This window comes from Hyperolius riggenbachi, chromosome 11 (genome assembly GCF_040937935.1).
Source record: "Hyperolius riggenbachi isolate aHypRig1 chromosome 11, aHypRig1.pri, whole genome shotgun sequence".
NCBI lineage: Eukaryota > Metazoa > Chordata > Amphibia > Anura > Hyperoliidae > Hyperolius > Hyperolius riggenbachi.
The window spans coordinates 253,576,153-253,595,556 of NC_090656.1; the positions used below are offsets into that span (position 1 = coordinate 253,576,153).

Consider the following 19,404-nt stretch of genomic DNA (forward strand, 5'->3'; position numbering starts at 1 on the left):
CTTCCCTGTGAAACCCTCTTGATGTTGTAGTTAAAGAGACCCATTACTGAAAAAAACGTCCCCTGGGGAGTACTAACCTCAGGAGGGGGTAGCCTTAGGGTCCCAATTATGCTTCCCATCTCCCCTGTAGCTGCAGGCCTTCCATCGCTGGCTCCCCCGAAGTCTCCCGCAATCCTGGCTCGACAAGTGCTGATTTATTTACCTTTCCTGGCTCCAGCAGGTGGCGCTATTGCGGCTCTCAACACGGAAATAGCCGATCTCTGTCGGGTCCGCTCTACTACGCAGGTGGAGTAGACTTGCGCCTGTGCAGTAGAGCGGCCCGACAGCGATCAGCTATTTCTGCTTATCTCCAAGCGGAGAGCCGATACTGCGCCTGCGCTAGAGCCGGGAAGGTAAATATTTACATCCCTGCGGGTCGGAGGGGCACAGCGGGACCGCCGTGGGACACAGGACGGCGTGGGAAGCCTCGATAGGATCCGGAAGCTTCCCCCACCTGAGGCGAGTACCCCCCAGGGGAACTTTTACTCGTTACAGGTTTTCTTTAAGACACCCAATGACTTTTATTGCAGTACAATGTATCTCCTTTGCAATGTGCAGTGTATATGAGCTGTAGTCTAGTTGTGTCAGTATACAGGAATCTGTCTGAGGAAGTCTTCATAGCCGAAAGCTTCCTGCTTTTCTTCTAAGTTAGCCAATAAATGGCATCATCCTGATTCAAAACCTCTTGCTTTTACTGCTGGCTAACACGGTACACTACTCTACTGCTTCTACTAGACTGACCAGTGTGAATGGATCCTGCTTAGAAAATAGAATCCGATCGTTGATAGTTTTGCGATGCAGTAAAACGGACAAAAAGAAATTGCAGTTTCCCACTGTTGTAGAAGCGCAGTCCAAGTCCGCCAGGAGAGCGATATATAATAAATGTTATGCCTCTTGTCTTCCTGTAATGATATACTAGGGCTTCTCTGCCACCCAGTGGCCAGCATGCATATTGCTTCTTTTTCTAGATGTAATTTATGCTGCATGGAAATGGACCAATCAAATGCAGCTTCTGCATTTAATAAACTGTATTCATTTGCATAAATTAGCATCAACTTGGAATTCTTAGCATCTCATTGAACATCTCTAGTGATTAATAGGGGCAAGTGCTGAGAGACGTTTGAAACAACATGCAAATGGAGCTTTACACTGGGTAATAGTCAGTTGTGTGATACTGATCTGGTTGCCCACTGTTAAATTACCACCATTGCAAAAAAACCCTTTAACCACTTAAGGACCACAGGCTTACACCCCCCTAGTGACCAGGCTTTTTTTTACAATTTGGTGTTCTGCAGCTTTAAAGGATACCCAAACTGACATGTGACATAATGAGATAGACATGTGTATGTACAGTGCCTAGCACACAAATACCTATGCAGTGTTCCTTTTTTTCTTTCTCTGCCTGAAAGAGTTAAATATCAGGTATGTAAGTGGCTGACTCAGTCCTGACTCAGACAGGAAGTGACTACAGTGTGACCCTCACTGATAAGAAATTCCCCTTTTTATCTCTTTTTTGCTCTCAGAAGCCATTTTCTGCTAGGAAAGTGTTTTATAGTTGGAATTTCTTATCAGTGAGGGTCACACTGTCAGCCACTTACATACCTGATGTTTAACTCTTTCAGGCAGTGGAAGAAAAAAAGGAACACAGGCTAGTTATAAGTGTGCTAGGCACTGTACATACACATGTCTTTCTCATCATGTCACCTCGGGTATCCTTTAATGGCTTGCCGCAGAACCATACAATTGAGCACACCAATGAATCAAACCCCCCCCCCCTTTTCTGCCCACCAACCGAGCTTTCTGTCGGTGGGTTCAGCTGCTGCAGCATGTTTTTTTTTTAAATAAATTTGTCATTTTATTTTATATAAATTGTACTATTTTTTTTTTTAACTACCCAATGACCGCGTCACGCCAATGGGTATGACCACAGTGGCAGCCCCAGGACCGCCTAACGCCGATTGGCGTCAAGTCCTGGAGTTGCAGTTTGGCAGGGAACGCGTGCGCGGATGTGCGATCGTTCCCTGCCGTTTCACGAAGCGCACGCTCTGAGATCAGCCTGCTAGCTACGATCACGGCTAGCAGGCCGTTTTCCGCCAAAAGGGGAAGTAATTCCCATTTGTTTACCTCTGTACAGCGCTGCGATCTCCTGCAGCGCTGTACGTCTGACACACGGCTGTCCCCCGGATTGGCTGGAAGATGGAGCCCTCTCATAGGCTGATGCCTATGAGAGGTGGGGATGAGTGTTGATCGCCGCCCTATGGCGATTAGGAAGGCACAGGGGGGAGAGAGGGAGAGGGAGGAAGAGAGGGGGGGAAAGGCCTCCCTTTAGAGCAGGCATGTCAAACCGGTCCTACGAGGGCCGAGATCCTCACACATTTTTGATACAGCTCAAATGAATTGATGGGTATGAATCAGGAAAGGTGTGGTCCATCAAGTAGAACACATTCCTCTCTTTCTCAGTCCATCCTAAACACTGCCATGGATCTGGCCCTCCAGGCCTGGAGTTCCACACATGTGCTTTAGAGCATAATAAAAAAAAAAAAAAAAATAAAATAAAAAAAAGATTGCAGAAGTGATCAGATACCTCCGGCATAGTGTCCTGTTAAGGACACTAAAAGGAGGCAAATTGCAGCTGTGTGCCGAGTTGCAGGGCTGTGCTTCCCACCCCGGTCATCCCTGGACCTCCCAGATGTGCAGGTCACTGTTAACCACACTACTATTCACCCTACCTCTCAAGCCCGCTGTCTGGGTGTCACCCTGGACTCCGCACTCTCCTTCACTCCCCACATCCAAAACCTCACAAAGTCCTGCAACTTCCACCTTCGTAACATCTGTAAGATTCGCCCTTTCCTGACCCCTGCCACCACCAAACTCCTCATCCATGCCCTCATAATTTCCCGCCTCGACTACTGCAATGCCCTTCTGTCTGGACTCCCTAAGACCCGAATAGCCCCACTGCAGTCCATCATGAATGCGGCTGCCAGAATTATCCACTCCTCCCATCGCTCCACCAGGGCGGCTCCCCTCCGTGAATCCCTCCACTGGCTTCCTATCCAGTCCAGAATCAGATTCAAGATATTGTGTCTGACCTACAAATCCATCCACAAAACCTGTCCAACCTACATTTCTGATCTTACTCAGAGATACACACCAAGCCGCTCACTCCGCTCCTCCAATGAACTTCGCCTGACCGTCCCCCGCATCACCCAGTCCCATGCACGCCTCCAAGACTTCTCAAGAGCCGCTCCGACACTATGGAACTCCCTACCTCCACCCATTAGGGCAGCCTCCTCCTTCAACACCTTCAAGAAGGCCCTCAAAACTCACCTTTTCACTCTTGCCTACCACCCCTCACAATTGCTCTAAACCCACAGCCGAACTCTGGTCCCCTACCTCTCGTGTCCCTACCTCTCCCTCTAGATTGTAAGCCTTTGGGCAGGGTCCTCACTCCTTTTGTGTCCTACCTGATCATGCACCTCTATTACTGTGCACCCATGCTATGCATTTGAGTGAACCTAACTTGCCTAACTCCATGCTCCCATCCAGTGACTGACTAAGCATTACCTGGTACTCATACTGTGCTGTGTGATCTGGTTTTCTTGTATTCCTGTATTGTCATATTGCTGTTTGTCACCCCTAAATATTGTCTGTAACCTAAATTAATGTCCAGCGCTGCGTAATATGTTGGCGCTTTATAAATACAACAAATAAATAAATAAATAAATAAACCCTGACCAAGCTGCACAGCCCTGTATTGTGATAATAGCCTGGTCTTTAGGGGGTGTAAGCCTGTAGTCCTGCAGTGGTTAATGGTCCCTCCCAACCCCCCACTCCCCAATGGCTCTTAAGCCACCCAGGGGGATAGCCGAGTGACAGGGCTGTCCCCAGTACAGCACTGCACAATGTAAATAGATGGCGGTTTTGCTGTCTTATGGCCCATACTCACGAGTGACATTTGTCGCCGCAACACGCGGCGCGCGCGTGTTGCGGCGACAGGTCGCCCGTGAGTATGGGCCGCCGCACGCGCGCGCACCCTGAACTGTCGCCCGTCGCTCATGTCGCCAGGCGATTGAAACTTTCAATCGCATGGCGACAGTAGCCGCTGCCCCCCCGCCGCAACTGTCGCTAGTCCGCGTGAGTACACGGACTAGCGACAGCAACCTCCATTGAGGTTTATGGAGCTTCCGGCGGGGGGAGGAGGAACGTCGGCGACAGCTTCCGTCTTGCCGCTGGTCCCTCTTCCGCGTGAGTACGCGGAGGGACCTGGAGAGAAGCTGTTGCCGGCCTGTCGCCCACACCCTCACGTGTGCTGGCGACAGGCGATTTTTGCAGCCCGTGAGTACGGGCCATTATGGCCCATACTCACGGGCAGCAAATGTTGCCTGTCGCCAGCACACGTGAGCGTGTGGGCGACAGCTCCTCGCCAGGTCCCTCCGCGTACACACGCGGAAGAGGGACCAGCGGCATGACGGAAGCTGTCGCCGACGTTCCTCCTCCCCCCGCCGGAAGCTCGCCGGAAGCTCTGTGTACCTCAATGGAGGTTGCTGTCGCTAGTCCGCGTCCTCACGCGGACTAGCGACAGCTGCGGCGGAGTTGCGGCTGCGACTGTCGCCAGGCGATTGAACTTTTCAATCGCCTGGCGACATCAGCGACGGGCGACAGTTCGGGGTGCGCACGGCCCATACTCACGGGCGACCTGTCGCCGCAACACACGCGCGCCGCGTGTTGCGGCGACAAATGTCACTCGTGAGTATGGGCCATAACAGTCTAATAGCGGTGATCGCTACTGTGAGACTGATGACGGAGTGGAGCGTCATTCAAGTGGCGATCTCTTGCAAAACCCCGCCCCAGGACCTGACGCTGCCACCCTCCCTTCGGCGTTAGGCAGTCGGAGAGGGTTTTAAAGTGCATGTGTATGCATATGTATAAAACAGCAGTGGTAGGTAGCGGAAACCCTAAGAAAACAAACACAGAGACACCGGGAGCCCGGATGGTGCAGTATGTTCAGAGATTATGGAGATGTATGAGAAAAATAGGTCAGTACTCACAAGGGTGGGTTGCAAGACTAGCAGCCATCAACTGCGCCTGAGGAGGATAACCGCCTCCAAATGGGTACAGGTCGCCGCCTGGATAGATTGCACTCTGCATAAAGGACCCTGGAGCCGAGGGCCCGGGACTGACTCTCCTCAAAGAGGGGCGTGACTGTGACAACACATGGTGGAGAGGCGTCCAAGAGTATAAAAAAAGCTTACAATATAAAAACAACTTGAGGTAGCTCATCTCGTACAAGAATTCACTTACGGTACAGTAAGTAAGAAAAATGTACTGAGCACAAGGCAACGCGTTTCGTGAGATCCAAATCGCTTCAACAGGCGCCTGATGCTAGATGTTTATTTTCACCCGGCAGTGATTAGACTGATGAAGTGAGTTGGATCTTACGAAACGCATTGCCTTGTGCTCAATAAATTATTTTTCTTACTGTACCGTAAGTGAATTCTTGTACGTGGGAAGCTGCCTCAAGTTGTTTTTACGTTCTAAGCTTTTTTTATACTCTTGGGCACCTCTCCACGTGTGATATGTATAAAACGGACACTTTTCACAGTGTAAAACACTACCCTTTTTCCTATGTTGCTGTTACCAACCTCTAACTGGGCAAAACATATAGAGGGTTGTTGTTATTGTGATCGACATTATGATCAAGAGACAGACCTATAATGTTGGTTCTTAGTCGTCTAGAAGAAAACACATTTTTTTCCCTTTTTTGAGAAGTGTGATCCAATCTCCTGCCCCCCCCCCCCCCCCCAGAATTCCAGAACTGAAAAAAATAAAAAATTGCATTGTGTGTTGCCATCTTTAGAGGGCGATCAGGGAAGATAAAAATAAAGAAGAAACCGGACCGAGAACATTCTAACGTCAAGCAGGATGACAAAATAGTATAAATGTTGTACAGAAGCAAAAATGGTTGGCAGTACACCCGTATCGTCACTGCAGAGCAGCTCGCTTCCTTATATCTGGATTCAGCAGCTGGGCGGATCAGATGTGATCACATGACACCCAAAGCAGCATATCTGCATTAGAGTAGAAACAATGTGTCTACATGCCGAGGCGGAGCTTATAGTTTACAGGAAGAGGTTGGGACGCACATGTTAGACCTCAATCAGCTAGCAGGAAGTTGTCAGACGTTAGAGTTCAGTTCTAGAGGCCACACTTCTGATTTGGTTACTGTAGCTGGCTCAGTTTTGGGCACAGCTGGGATTTCAGAGAATCACGTGACATAAAAACATTAAAGAGCACAAATACACCCGATACTCACAGGCCTCCTTCAGCTTCTCCTTATCATAGTGCAATGCCTCGTAGTCGTGCATGGAGATGCGGTTCACACGAAGACGCAATCTTTCAGGGATTGGCTGCTGACTGAAAACAGACACGATTATTATTAACAGAGACAAACTGTAACATATACACTTTTATAAAACTAAAAAAATGATCTTCAAAAAGGTTATCAGCTGCAAAAATTTCTATTGTTAGCCAAAGTGTCTTTCAAGTCATCTCTGTGCGCACTGAACAGCGTCGTGGCCAATCACGGCAGGGTAGGAGGGGGCGTGTCCAGGGAGGACGGACACACATATATACAGCGGACAACTGGGAAATTGTTATTATAAATGTTTTGATATTGGTTTTATTTCACTGCTATGTGTGCAGAGTTTTAGAGTGCCTCTGTTAATCAATTTTTAGGCACTAATTGGCCCGAGGAAGTGGGGGAACCGACCACGAAACCCATTGCTATGGTGCAAATAAAATTCAACTTTTCCAAGCTCACTTCCTGGACAAGATGGCAGCTCCTGTTTATAATGGGGCATCAGATTCTGCAACTCTGGCCAGTGAGGGAAGAAGACGCTGAAATAATAAAGCGACTTAGATATGTAGATCTTGGCTGGGATGGGCTCCTGTAGAGGAATGTTTAGTTCAGGTTTGCCTAAAAATGACATTTGTTTCTCTTTTCTAGTATAGGAGGCAACTCAAAAAAGTCACTTACATGTAATTTAAACAACTCAGCACTGACGTGCCAGTATATATATATAAATCAAACATTCCACTAAGGGAGGTTTGTACATTGTATGGGCTTTGGGGGTTGACAAGCATTAATTACCATTGGAGGGCTACTCCCTAGCACCCGCCTGTACATGCTCAGCTACCTTCTCCATCCAGACATACATGTGCTGCTTTGTAGTACCCTTGGTGATAGGTGTGTATCCCCAGCCCCGCAATGCATGCTGGGAGATTTAGGGGGCTTTGGGAGGGCTACACCCTAACACCTGTCTGTACATGCTCCGCTACCTCCTCCATCCAGACTTACATGTGCCACAGTTTGCAGCACCCGTGGCAGTAGCATTTATGCCCAGACTCCGCACTGCATGCTGGGAGATTTAGGGGGTTTTGGGAGGGCTACTCCCTAACACCTGTCTGTACATGCTCCGCTACCTCCTCCATCCAGACTTACATGTGCCACAGTTTGCAGCACCCGTGGCAGTAGCATTTATGCCCAGCCACCGCACTGCATGCTGGGAGATTTAAACCTTCAACGCAAATACATCTCCAGCAAAGTACTACATCTCCCAGCATGCACGGCAGTAGCTGGAAATGCATGACATCAAACTGCCGCTCCTGCAGGTCTAGCTGGAGAAGATGGCAGAGCCCATAAAGATAGAGGAGGCATTAACATTTGGAGGGACAGCGACCTGGGGGTCTGTTGCATTGGTCAGTCATTGCACACAGTTACCGCTGCGCACCCGATCGGAGCGAGACTTTTCAGCTTGCATCGTCGATCGGCATGCTTCTTGAGCCACAGGTTTTCATCCAATTCAACAAAGTTATTGAATCGGATGGTAGATAGATGGCCAGCTGTGGGGGGGGTTCTTTTCATATATTTTAGTAAATCAATGTTTGGATCCCGTTTAATGTCACTATTACCCGAGGGAGCATGAAAATCCCACAAAACGCGTTGCTTTCAACTAAAGCTTATTTTTGCCAAAGAAAAAGTTTGTCATTAATTTAGGGGTACCTTATGTTACAACCCTCACCTAATTGCAATAGTCAAACTTTTTTTTGGGCCCATCCTACAGGCGAGAAGTTTCAAAGTGTCCGTATACTGGATAAGCATTTTTTTTTTTGCCCCTGTCCACCAACGGACACCACGATGGTTTGTGAGGAGCAACCAATGTGAGAATTCATCCATAAACCCGAGGAGAGTCTGGTAAAGCACAGACTACATTATTATTATGTGTTTATATAGCACCAATATCTTCCCCAGCGCTGTACAGGGTACATTGTCTTGTCAGTAACTGTCCCTCAGAGGGGCTCACAATCTAATCCCTACCATAGTCCCTATGTCTATCATAGACTAGGGACAGTTTTTTTTAAGGGGAAGCTAATTAACTTATCTAGATGTTTTTGGTATATGGGAGGAAACCTGAGTGCCCGGAGGAAACCCACACAGCCACAGGCAGACATAAGTCCAGAGACAGACCAGCACTCACTCATTGAGCAGAGGGACAGACGTCCTCCTCTTGGTTTTCTGGATGAGGTTGGCCTGGTTCCGCAGACTGATCTTCACTATGGAGGGTCCCAGCTTGCAGGGCTCTCCATCCACCTGCATAGGGATGGACTTGTACGTCCGCAGGAGGACCTCCCGGCACTGGTGCAGCCGCTCGCCGTGACCTCCGACCTGCAGAGCAGCCTGCGGGTACAAGAGAGATGGTAAGGACAGAATATGGCATCTGGGTGCTAAATAAGGATGGCCAATCGAGATGCAAATAATTTTGAATTGATGCAGGATTATGCAATTTTGCAAATGTATGCAGCGTGAAAATAGACCAAATTTTACCTCAGCAGGAGTTGATTGGTTCATTTTTATGCTGCATAAATTTGCATACACATTTTTGCATCTCACTGACTATCCCTAGTGCTAAATCCAAGAAATGTGTATGTGTCTGTGTTCTCAGGCTCACATCAAACGTGTGTTTCTGACACTGCGATGTTAAAGGGAACCTCCAGACTAAAAATCTACTCAGCAGCACTAAAGAGGCTTGGTGTTTCCTTCACAGTTTCACAGCATCAGAACTTTATTTTTCTTATCCAAACCTCATTTTTGGCTGCACAGAAGCTAAGCTCCCCCCATGGGATTTCTGATGCTGTTGTTCTCGTAGCTTAGCAACTGGGAGGAGTGATCAGGACACAGGACAGTTGGAACTTTGTCTCATGCTACCTGTCACCTCCTTTCAACCAAAAAGATGGCTGCCCCCATGAAATCACAAACATTTGCCTGTTCTTTTAAAACAGGGTGGGTAAGAGATGATATTACTTATCTATTTTAATGAACATAACTAATGTAACTTAATGATAGTATGTTTTTTTAGGCTGAAGTTCCTCTTTAAGGGGACCATGGCTCTGACGCAGGAAATAGCAGCACAGTGTAGCATTTCCTGTTAGTGCCCCGCCCCCTACAGACAGCAAGGCGTGTGTTGAGGAAGCTAGCGCATCACAAGTAGGAGGAGTCTGGTTGTCTAGTTGGTTTTTAACAGGCCCAATTACGATAATACACCCATTATAACTAGTGCAGCTGTGCCATGTGACATAATTTGCCTCTTGTAATAAACTGAACACTTTTACCTTAAAGGACATCTGAGGTTAAAATAAAACTGATGAGAAAAACAATTGTATCTGTCCTCCTTTTCCTAAAACTGAAGTATGCCAGAGCTCAAATCTATGAATTATTGACCCTTTTTATCTATCTCCTGCTCTCAGAAGCCCTTTATTGACAGGAAAGTATTTTATGGCTGTAATTCCTTATCAGTGAGTGTTATGCTCTAGTCTGACCCAGTCCGACCCAGCCAGAAACTGTCACTTGCATACGTGATGTTTAACTCTTTCAGGCAGAGAAAGAAAAAAAAGGAACACAGCCTAGTTATCTGTGTGTTTGGCACTGTACATACACATGTCTAACTCATCATATCACATGTCACCTTGGGTGTCCTTTAAAGAGGAACCATAATGATATATAGTAGAATGCAGTAAATGTTTCAGGAGACCTATTTAAACACTACTGTATATCGCTGTATATTGGTGTGTAGTCCCGCCCTCCTACTGTGGGTTAGCATTCTGGAAGACCAGGTATATTTTATACTGGCTTTGGAATTCTCTGAAACAAACATTCTGCAGAGATCACCTGATAGGACTAAAGATGTTACCAACAGTGTTACATTTCAGCAGGTTATTCAGAGAAAGGAAACATTTTACTATGGGTAAATACTGACTAAATAATTTATAAATAAATATTAAAAAGCAATTATTCATCATGCTATTTTCACTACAGGTCCTCTTTAATGGGTTTACAATGCTCTGGGCTCCAACACTACAGGAAACAAGAGGTCGGGGTGACAACCAGGAAACTGGCATTTTTTCTAGGACAGAAGGACAGTAATGACAGCCTCCATATTTTTATCAGTTCAGGGTTCCTATAACATTCCCTCTGAAGGGTACAGACAGTAAAAAAATTCCAACCCTACCGAAGCGGACCTGAATTCAGAACTTCCTCTCTTCTCTAAAAGATAAGCAACAGCATAATAACCTTTACAGAAAAACATTTATTTCTTACAGCTGCTACAAATCCTAAAATAAACCACTTCCTGCTTTCATGGAAGCAGACATGGGGTTAACATCCTGTGTTTACAAATTAGCTGCTCTGCCATGGCAGAGGAGATTCCTGAGCTGACACAGGCGTGAGATCAAATTACACATGTGATTAGTCACAGATGAGGGGGAATTAGACCGGCTAAACTCTCTAAATACATACAGGGTGCATTTCTCTCGGTTTTCCTTTCTTCCTGTGCAAGAGTTCAGGTCCATTTAAAAAAATAAAATAAGGTCAGCAGCGCCATCTACAGGAAGCAGGTGTGTACTATCTTCGAGGAATAATCAACATACACACGTTTGAGATTTCTGAACGACTTGTTCCTTCGAACGATAGTTTGGCGTGTGTCCGAAAGATCATTAGACTGATAGCCGCAGTTTTGACTGATCCTCTTGGGGGATCCGTGAACTAACTGCTGTTCAAACGACAGTTAGATCCTTACATGTATACAAACGACTTGTTTGAAAGTCTATTAGTTTGACGCTAAAAGACATTCAAACAACAAGTTGCTTGATCAGTCATTTAATCTAGTCCATTGTTCTATCCAGTCCATTGTTCATTATCAAGTTCTTTAAACCAGTGTTCCCCAACCCTGTCCTCAAGGCCCACCAACAGTGCATGTTTTGTGGAAATCCACAGAGGTGGTTAATCAGCTCTGCTGAGATGCTAATTACCTCACCTGTGCATGTTTGTGGTTTTCTGCAAAATATGTACTGTTGGTGGGCCTTGAGGACAGGGTTGGGGAACTCTGCTTTAAACTACATGTAAATTAGCATATCAAACGACTTGTTGGTCAGTGTGTACAAGATGTCTGAACAACTTACTGTTTGAGCTACAAGTCGTTCATACAACCAGCCATTCAGAAATATCAAACATGTGTACGCACCTTTAAGCCCAATCTACACGATACGATTCTTTGTACGATTCGATTACGATTTCTATTTACGATTCGATTAAATCCGACATGTCCAATCGGGATTCGATGCAACTCGATTTGGAATTGTTTTGCAATGGTAAATCGAACTGAATCGAATCCTGATCGGACATGTCGGATTTAATAGAATCATAAATAGAATCGTAATTGAATTGTACAAAGAATCGTATCGTGTAGATTGGGCTTTAGAGTGTGACATCTGGAAGTACAGTAATCCTGAGGAGGAAAGCAGTCCTAATACCGAAAACCTGACACATTACTTCACATCCTTTATAAAAAGGAACTGTAGTGACAATAACAAATTTGTCCATTTTTACAACATTCCTTTATAGATTATTTAGTCAGTGTTTGCCCATTGTAAAATATTTCCTCTCCCTGATTTACATTCTGAAATGTATCACTGGTGGTGACATCTTTAGCTCTGCCAGGTGCTCTGTACGGAATGTTCGTTACTGAGAGTTCTATGCACAGTGGGGGATACTGCTTGCTTGGAAGTTGGAAACAGCCATTATTTCCCACAATGCAATGAGGTTCTCAGACAGGAAACTGTCAAGACCATGGTCATGACATCACACTGTGGGAGGGGTCTCACCACAATATCAGCCATACAGACCCCCTGATGATCCATTTGTGAAAAGGAAAAGATTCCTGGTGGGAAAGGGGGTATCAGTTACTGATTGGGATGAAGGTCAATCCTTGGTTACATTTCCTCTTTATGAAAGGAGTTCAAAGATCTGCACAGACCCACTAGCAAGGGTGAACCAACAGTCCCCCATGATTGGGCTGATGTCGGCCGATGGAGGCCTCTCCCCCATAGTCTGCATAGTAGTACAGTGAAGTTCTTTTATTTCATTCATTTTAAACAATGCAGATTGCCTGGCTGCCTTGCTGATCCTCAGCCTCTAATACATTTAGCCACAGCTCTTGAACAAGCATGCAGCAGATCAGGTGCTCTGACTGAAGTGTGGCTGGATTAGCTGCATGCTTGTTTCTGGCGTGATTCAGACACTACTACAGCCAAAGAGATCAGTAGGACTGCCAGGTAACTGGTATTATTTAAAAGGACAGAAATATGGCAGCCTCCATATAATACAGTTTACTATTGAACATAACCCTATCAAGCAGCTCCCTAAAGAAACAATCAAAATCCGTCCCCTGAATAAATTAACACCGGAGAGGATAACTGCCAACCTGGATTTTACAAATCTGCTCCACAGTCAAATGGACCCAAACTCTCTAGTAACCCAGTACAACAACACGATATATGAAACACTTGACCGTATTGCCCAAATCAGCAACCAAAAAGCAGAAAGCTAATTGGTTTGACAAAACCATCATGGATCTAAAAAAGAAAGGGCGCAGACTAGAAAGACAGTGGCGTAAATCGGGGTCTGGGGAGCACAAATCTAGCCTAGTTCAACACCTCAGACAATACCAACAAGCAATAACCAAGGAAAAATCAGACTTCATCGCGCACAAAATATCTACAGCCAACAACAGAGCTGGTCAACTCTTCCACACAGTGGAATCACTCTGCAATCTATCCTGCCTAAAAGCCCCAACCACATACTCCAGGGAAAGGTGTGAAGAATTCTCTGCCTTCTTCACAAACAAGGTGTCTACCATCCGTGCCAGCATTACACCAACATCAATTGACCACTGGACGTTGCATATGCCTACTACCGTACCACCATGGCAAGTCTTTGACACTCTGAGTGAAGAAGATGTTGGAATTCTCATTCAAAGTCTCCGCCCCACTACCTGCGACCTGGATCCTGGCCCAACTGGATCCTTAATGCAGTGCCCAGAGCTGATCAGGCCAGCACTTCACAAAATTACTCAGTGCTCCTTGCAAAGTGGACTGTTCCCAGAAGAACTAAAGAAAGCAATCATAAAACCCCTCCTGAAGAAACCATCACTAGATCCTGATTCTGTGACCATCTACAGACCTGTGGCGAACTTACCATTCCTATCAAAAGTTATCGAGAAAGCAGTCGCCAACCAGCTGGAAGCCAGGCTTACAGATAACAACATCTTTGATACTTTTCAGTCAGGATTCAGGAAAAGGCACAGCACTGAAACAGCATTAGTCCGAGTAATGAATGATCTACTTACTGCAAGGGACAAGGGTGATTGCTCAATTTTGATTCTTCTTGACTTGTCTGCAGCATTTGATACTGTGGATCATGAAATACTAATCCAGCGACTGAAGAATTACTGTGGCCTAAGGGGTACTGTTCTTAGCTGGTTTCAGACCCTCCTATCTGGCAGGACACAGCAAGTATGTCTGGGCACACACTACTCTAATCCAGTGCCACTTGCCTATGGAGTTCCACAGGGTTCTGTACTATCACCATTACTCTTTGCAGTCTACATGCTCCCACTGGGCAAAATAATCCAGAACTATGGTTTAGGATACCATTGTTATGCAGATGACACACAACTGTATCTGTCCTTCAAGCCTGGCACCCAAGACCCATCAGCATCCATAAATGCGTGTCTAGTGGATTTACAAAATTGGATGAACACCAGCTGGCTGAGGCTGAACTCTGACAAAACAGAGGTGTTGGTGGTAGGTGGTCCACACATGATGGATAAAGTTCAAAACGCTCACCACCTCAAACTAGCAATTGGGGGAGATACTGTACAGTATAAAGACTCTGTGCGAAACCTTGGGGTGATCCTGGATGGAAATCTAAAACTCAGACAGCAGGTATCAGCTGTCGTCAAGTCTTCCTTCTTCCATCTAAGAAATATAGCGAAAATCAAACACCTTATCCCAGCTAAAGACCTACCTGCCCTGGTTCATGCATTTGTATCCTCCCGCCTAGACTACTGCAACGCCCTGTTCATCGGATCTACAGATAAGGTTCTGCGCCCCTTACAGCTAGTACAGAATGCTGCAGCCAGACTCCTAGCCAATGCCCCCCGCAGCTCACACATCACCCCAGTACTGCAAACTCTTCACTGGTTGCCAGTAAAATGGAGAATCAATTTTAAGATCTGCCTGCTGACATTCAAGGCTCTACACCACATGGGACCCAAATACATAGCGGATCTATTGGAACTTTATGCCCCTCCACGCACCCTCCGCTCTGCCAACAAGATGAAGCTGGTTGTTCCCAGGATACACTTAACATTTGGTGCTCGGGCCTTTTCCTATGCAGCCCCTACTCTATGGAAGTCACTTCCACAATCAGTACGAGAGGCTCCCTCTCTGGACAGCTTTAAAAAAAGGCTAAAAACTCACCTCTTTTCTCTAGCCTTTGAGATGGCATAATGCAGGGTCACAGCGCTTTGAGTCCCCAGGGAGAAAAGCGCTATAGAAATATTATTGTTATTGTTATCCCTCTCAGGCTAAGGGAACTTTAATATGGAATCACTACAGAACAGACTGTGCAGCAGTTAGCACATTTCACCACAAGAGGGAGCTCTAATCTTTCTACTAAAGAAGACTTCAACATTCTGCAGCGTAGTAATCAGCCAGTGGCCCAGCTCATAACAGCCCGTCATTTACAATATCTAAAGTTCTATCTTCAAAAACGAAACAGATAAAAATATTAAAGGACACCTACACTAAAGAAGGGATTTGGAGGTTGCCATATTTATTTCCTGTTAAACAATACCAGTTGCCTGGCAGCCCTGCTGATCTCTTTGGCTGCTGTAGCGTCTGAATCACACACCTGAATGGGAGCATCCTGCGCAGGCGTAATCGCACCTCTCAGTGACAGGAGTGTGATCGCGAGCGGCGCAGACACGTGCTTGCGCATGCCTGGACCCCGCCAACCTAGCCAGGTCGTCAGCTGCTATGGAGGGGGCTCCAGGAGGCCAGGTGACAGTGGAGCTGTGGCAAGGGACACATAGGCTTCTAGATACTGGAATAAGCCCCATGTAAATTAATTTGATAATTTTTTTTATTTTTTTTTACTATTCTTGATGTTTCCTGTAAAGGACACCTGAAGTGAATATACAGACTACCATATGCATTTCCTTTTAAACAATACCAGTTGCCTGGCAGTCCTGCTGATCTGGATGCAGTAGTGTCTGAATCACACACCTGAAACAAGCATGCAGCTAATCCAGTCACCCTTCAGTCAGAGCACCTGATCTGCTGCATGCTTGTTCAGGGGCTGTGGCTAAAAGCATTAGAGACAGAGGATCAGCAGGACAGCCGGGCAATGTGTATTGTTTAAAAGGATATCAGTATGTCAGTCTTCATATCACTCTGACTTTAGGTGTAATTTAAACCCATGTTATGCTGCAGTGACAGGAATAGGACGGCCGCAATATATTATTTAATGAAAAGGAATAAACAGCCAGTTGCGCAGGTGGATGTCTGTGGACTTGTTGCGTTGTCTATATTCCTCTATGGCCTGGATGTCACAAGTCACAGAGCTGCAGCCAAATAGTAACAGTTATATCTCCTAGTCCTGTAATGTGTGATAAGATGCTAATAAAATAGAGTTAATGCAAATATAAGCAGCTTGAAAACAGATGAATCATGCACATGACTGGTCCCATTCCTAAGGAGGGCAGGCATAAAACCAGCATAAACTTTGCACCAACACAAAATTAACTTTTTAGCCGCTAATTTAACCAGTGACCTGAAAGATCTACAGGCAATTCCCAGGGTGTTATTTTATTTCTTATGTGTGATATTTCATTGCACTACACTTAAGCAGATCGCACACACATTAAAATTGCGCAGGTTTTGCCGCACAGTGTAGAACCTTGCACCAGCACGCATATAATGATTTTCCTTTAACCACTTGAGGACCGCAGTGTTAAACCCCCCTATGACAGCCTATGACAGCCGGTCACAGTGATAGGCTGGTGGGGGAGGGAGGGGCCACTGAATAAATAAAAAAAAAATACACAATTTTATTTAAAAAAAAAAGAACATAAATATTTAGAAAAAAACAAACACTAGGGGAGCGATCAGGCCCCACCAACAGAAAGCTCTGTCGGTGGGGAGAAGGGGGGGGGGGGAAATCACTTGTGTGCTGTGTTGTGCGACCCTGCAGCAAGGCCTAAAAGCTGCAGTGGCCCTTTTTGTGAAAAAATGGCCTGGTCTTTAGGGGGGTTTAACACTGTGGTCCTCAAGTGGTTAAAGGAAAATCAGGCAAAAATAAAACAAAACAAAAAAAAACAACAGATCTACTTATCTGGGCTTCCTCCAGCCCCTGGCAGCCTATGTGTCCCTCGCCGCAGCTTCTCTCCCAGGCCGGTCTCCCGGGGTCCCCCCTCTGCAGCAGCTAGGTCGGTGGTCTCACTGAACATAGTTACCAGCGTTGACGCATACAATAAAGCCGGCGATAGTTACCAGCGCTGACGCATACAATAATGCCGGCGATAGTTACCAGCGCTGACGCATACAATAAAGCCGGCGATAGTTACCAGCGCTGACGCATACAATAAAGCCGGCGATAGTTACCAGCGCTGACGCATACAATAAAGCCGGCGATAGTTACCAGCGCTGAAGCATACAATAAAGCCGGCGATAGTTACCAACGCTGACGCAAACAATAAAGCCGGCGATAGTTACCAGCGCTGACGCATACAATAAAGCCGGCGATAGTTACCAGCGCTGACGCATACAATAAAGCCGGCGATAATTACCAGCGCTGACGCATACAATAAAGCCGGCGATAGTTACCTGCGCTGACGCATACAATAAAGCCGGCGATAGTTACCAGCGCTGACGCATACAATAAATCCGGCGATAGTTACCAGCGCTGACGCATACAATAATGCCGGCGATAGTTACCAGCGCTGACGCATACAATAAAGCCGGCGATAGTTACCAGCGCTGACGCATACAATAAAGCCGGCGATAGTTACCAGCGCTGACGCATACAATAATGCCGGCGATAGTTACCGGCGCTGACGCATACAATAAAGCCGGCGATAGTTACCAGCGCTGACACATACAATAAAGCCGGCGATAGTTACCAGCGCTGACGCATACAATAAAGCCGGCGATAGTTACCAGCGCTGACGCATACAATAAAGCCAGCGATAGTTACCAGCGCTGATGCATACAATAAAGCAGGCGATAGTTACCAGCGCTGACGCATACAATAAAGCCGGCGATAGTTACCTGCGCTGACGCATACAATAAAGCCGGCGATAGTTACCAGCGCTGACGCATACAATAAAGCAGGCGATAGTTACCAGCGCTGACGCATACAATAAAGCAGGCGATAAATAAAGCAGGCGATAGTTACCAGCGCTGACGCATACAATAAAGCCGGCGATAGTTACCAGCGCTGACGCATACAATAAAGCCGGCGATAGTTACCAGCGCTGACACACACAATAAAGCCGGCGATAGTTACCAGCGCTGACACATACAATAAAGCCGGCGATAGTTACCAGTGCTGACGCATACAATAAATCCGGCGATAGTTACCAGCGCTGACGCATACAATAAAGCCGGCGATAGTTACCTGCGCTGACGCATACAATAAAGCCGGCGATAGTTACCAGCGCTGACGCATACAATAAAGCAGGCGATAGTTACCAGCGCTGACGCATACAATAAAGCAGGCGATAGTTACCAGCGCTGACGCATACAATAAAGCCGGCGATAGTTACCAGCGCTGACGCATACAATAAAGCCGGCGATAGTTACCAGCGCTGACACACACAATAAAGCCGGCGATAGTTACCAGCGCTGACACATACAATAAAGCCGGCGATAGTTACCAGCGCTGACGCATACAATAAATCCGGCGATAGTTACCAGCGCTGACGCATACAATAAAGCCGGCGATAGTTACCAGCGCTGACGCATACAATAATGCCGGCGATAGTTACCAGCGCTGACGCATACAATAAAGCCGGCAATAGTTACCAGCGCTGACGCATACAATAAAGCCGGCGATAGTTACCAGCGCTGACGCATACAATAATGCCGGCGATAGTTACCAGCGCTGACGCAAACAATAAAGCCGGCGATAGTTACCAGCGCTGACGCATACAATAAAGCCGGCGATAGTTACCAGCGCTGACGCATACAATAAAGCCGGCGATAGTTACCAGCGCTGACGCATACAATAAAGCCGGCGATAGTTACCAGCGCTGACGCATACAATAAAGCCGGCGATAGTTACCAGCGCTGACGCATACAATAAAGCCGGCGATAGTTACCAGCGCTGACGCATACAATAAAGCAGGCGATAGTTACCAGCGCTGACGCATACAATAGAGCCGGCGATAGTTACCAGCGCTGACGCATACAATAAAGCCGGCGATAGTTACCAGCGCTGAAGCATACAATAAAGCCGGCGATAGTTACCAGCGCTGACGCAAACAATAAAGCCGGCGATAGTTACCAGCGCTGACGCATACAATAAAGCCGGCGATAGTTACCAGCGCTGACGCATACAATAAAGCCGGCGATAATTACCAGCGCTGACGCATACAATAAAGCCGGCGATAGTTACCAGCGCTGACGCATACAATAAAGCCGGCGATAGTTACCAGCGCTGACGCATACAATAAAGCCGGCGATAGTTACCAGCGCTGACGCATACAATAATGCCGGCGATAGTTACCAGCGCTGACGCATACAATAAAGCCGGCGATAGTTACCAGCGCTGACACATACAATAAAGCCGGCGATAGTTACCAGCGCTGACGCATACAATAAAGCCGGCGATAGTTACCAGCGCTGACGCATACAATAAAGCCAGCGATAGTTACCAGCGCTGACGCATACAATAAAGCAGGCGATAGT

General features: G+C 46.6%; 1 protein-coding gene across 7 annotated transcripts in view; it reads right to left on the bottom strand.

Moving 5' to 3' along the window:
• The window catches only part of DGKZ (diacylglycerol kinase zeta), a 514,388-nt gene that overhangs the window by 80,048 nt on the left and 414,936 nt on the right, over positions 1-19,404 (bottom strand). For all 7 annotated transcript variants that reach the window (XM_068260321.1, XM_068260320.1, XM_068260319.1 and 4 more), the window contains 2 exons: positions 8,577-8,776; positions 6,353-6,453 (listed from right to left, as the gene is read on the bottom strand). In XM_068260321.1, coding sequence (XP_068116422.1) covers positions 6,353-6,453; positions 8,577-8,776 — 301 coding nt within the window. The remainder of the gene's footprint in view (positions 1-6,352; positions 6,454-8,576; positions 8,777-19,404) is intronic.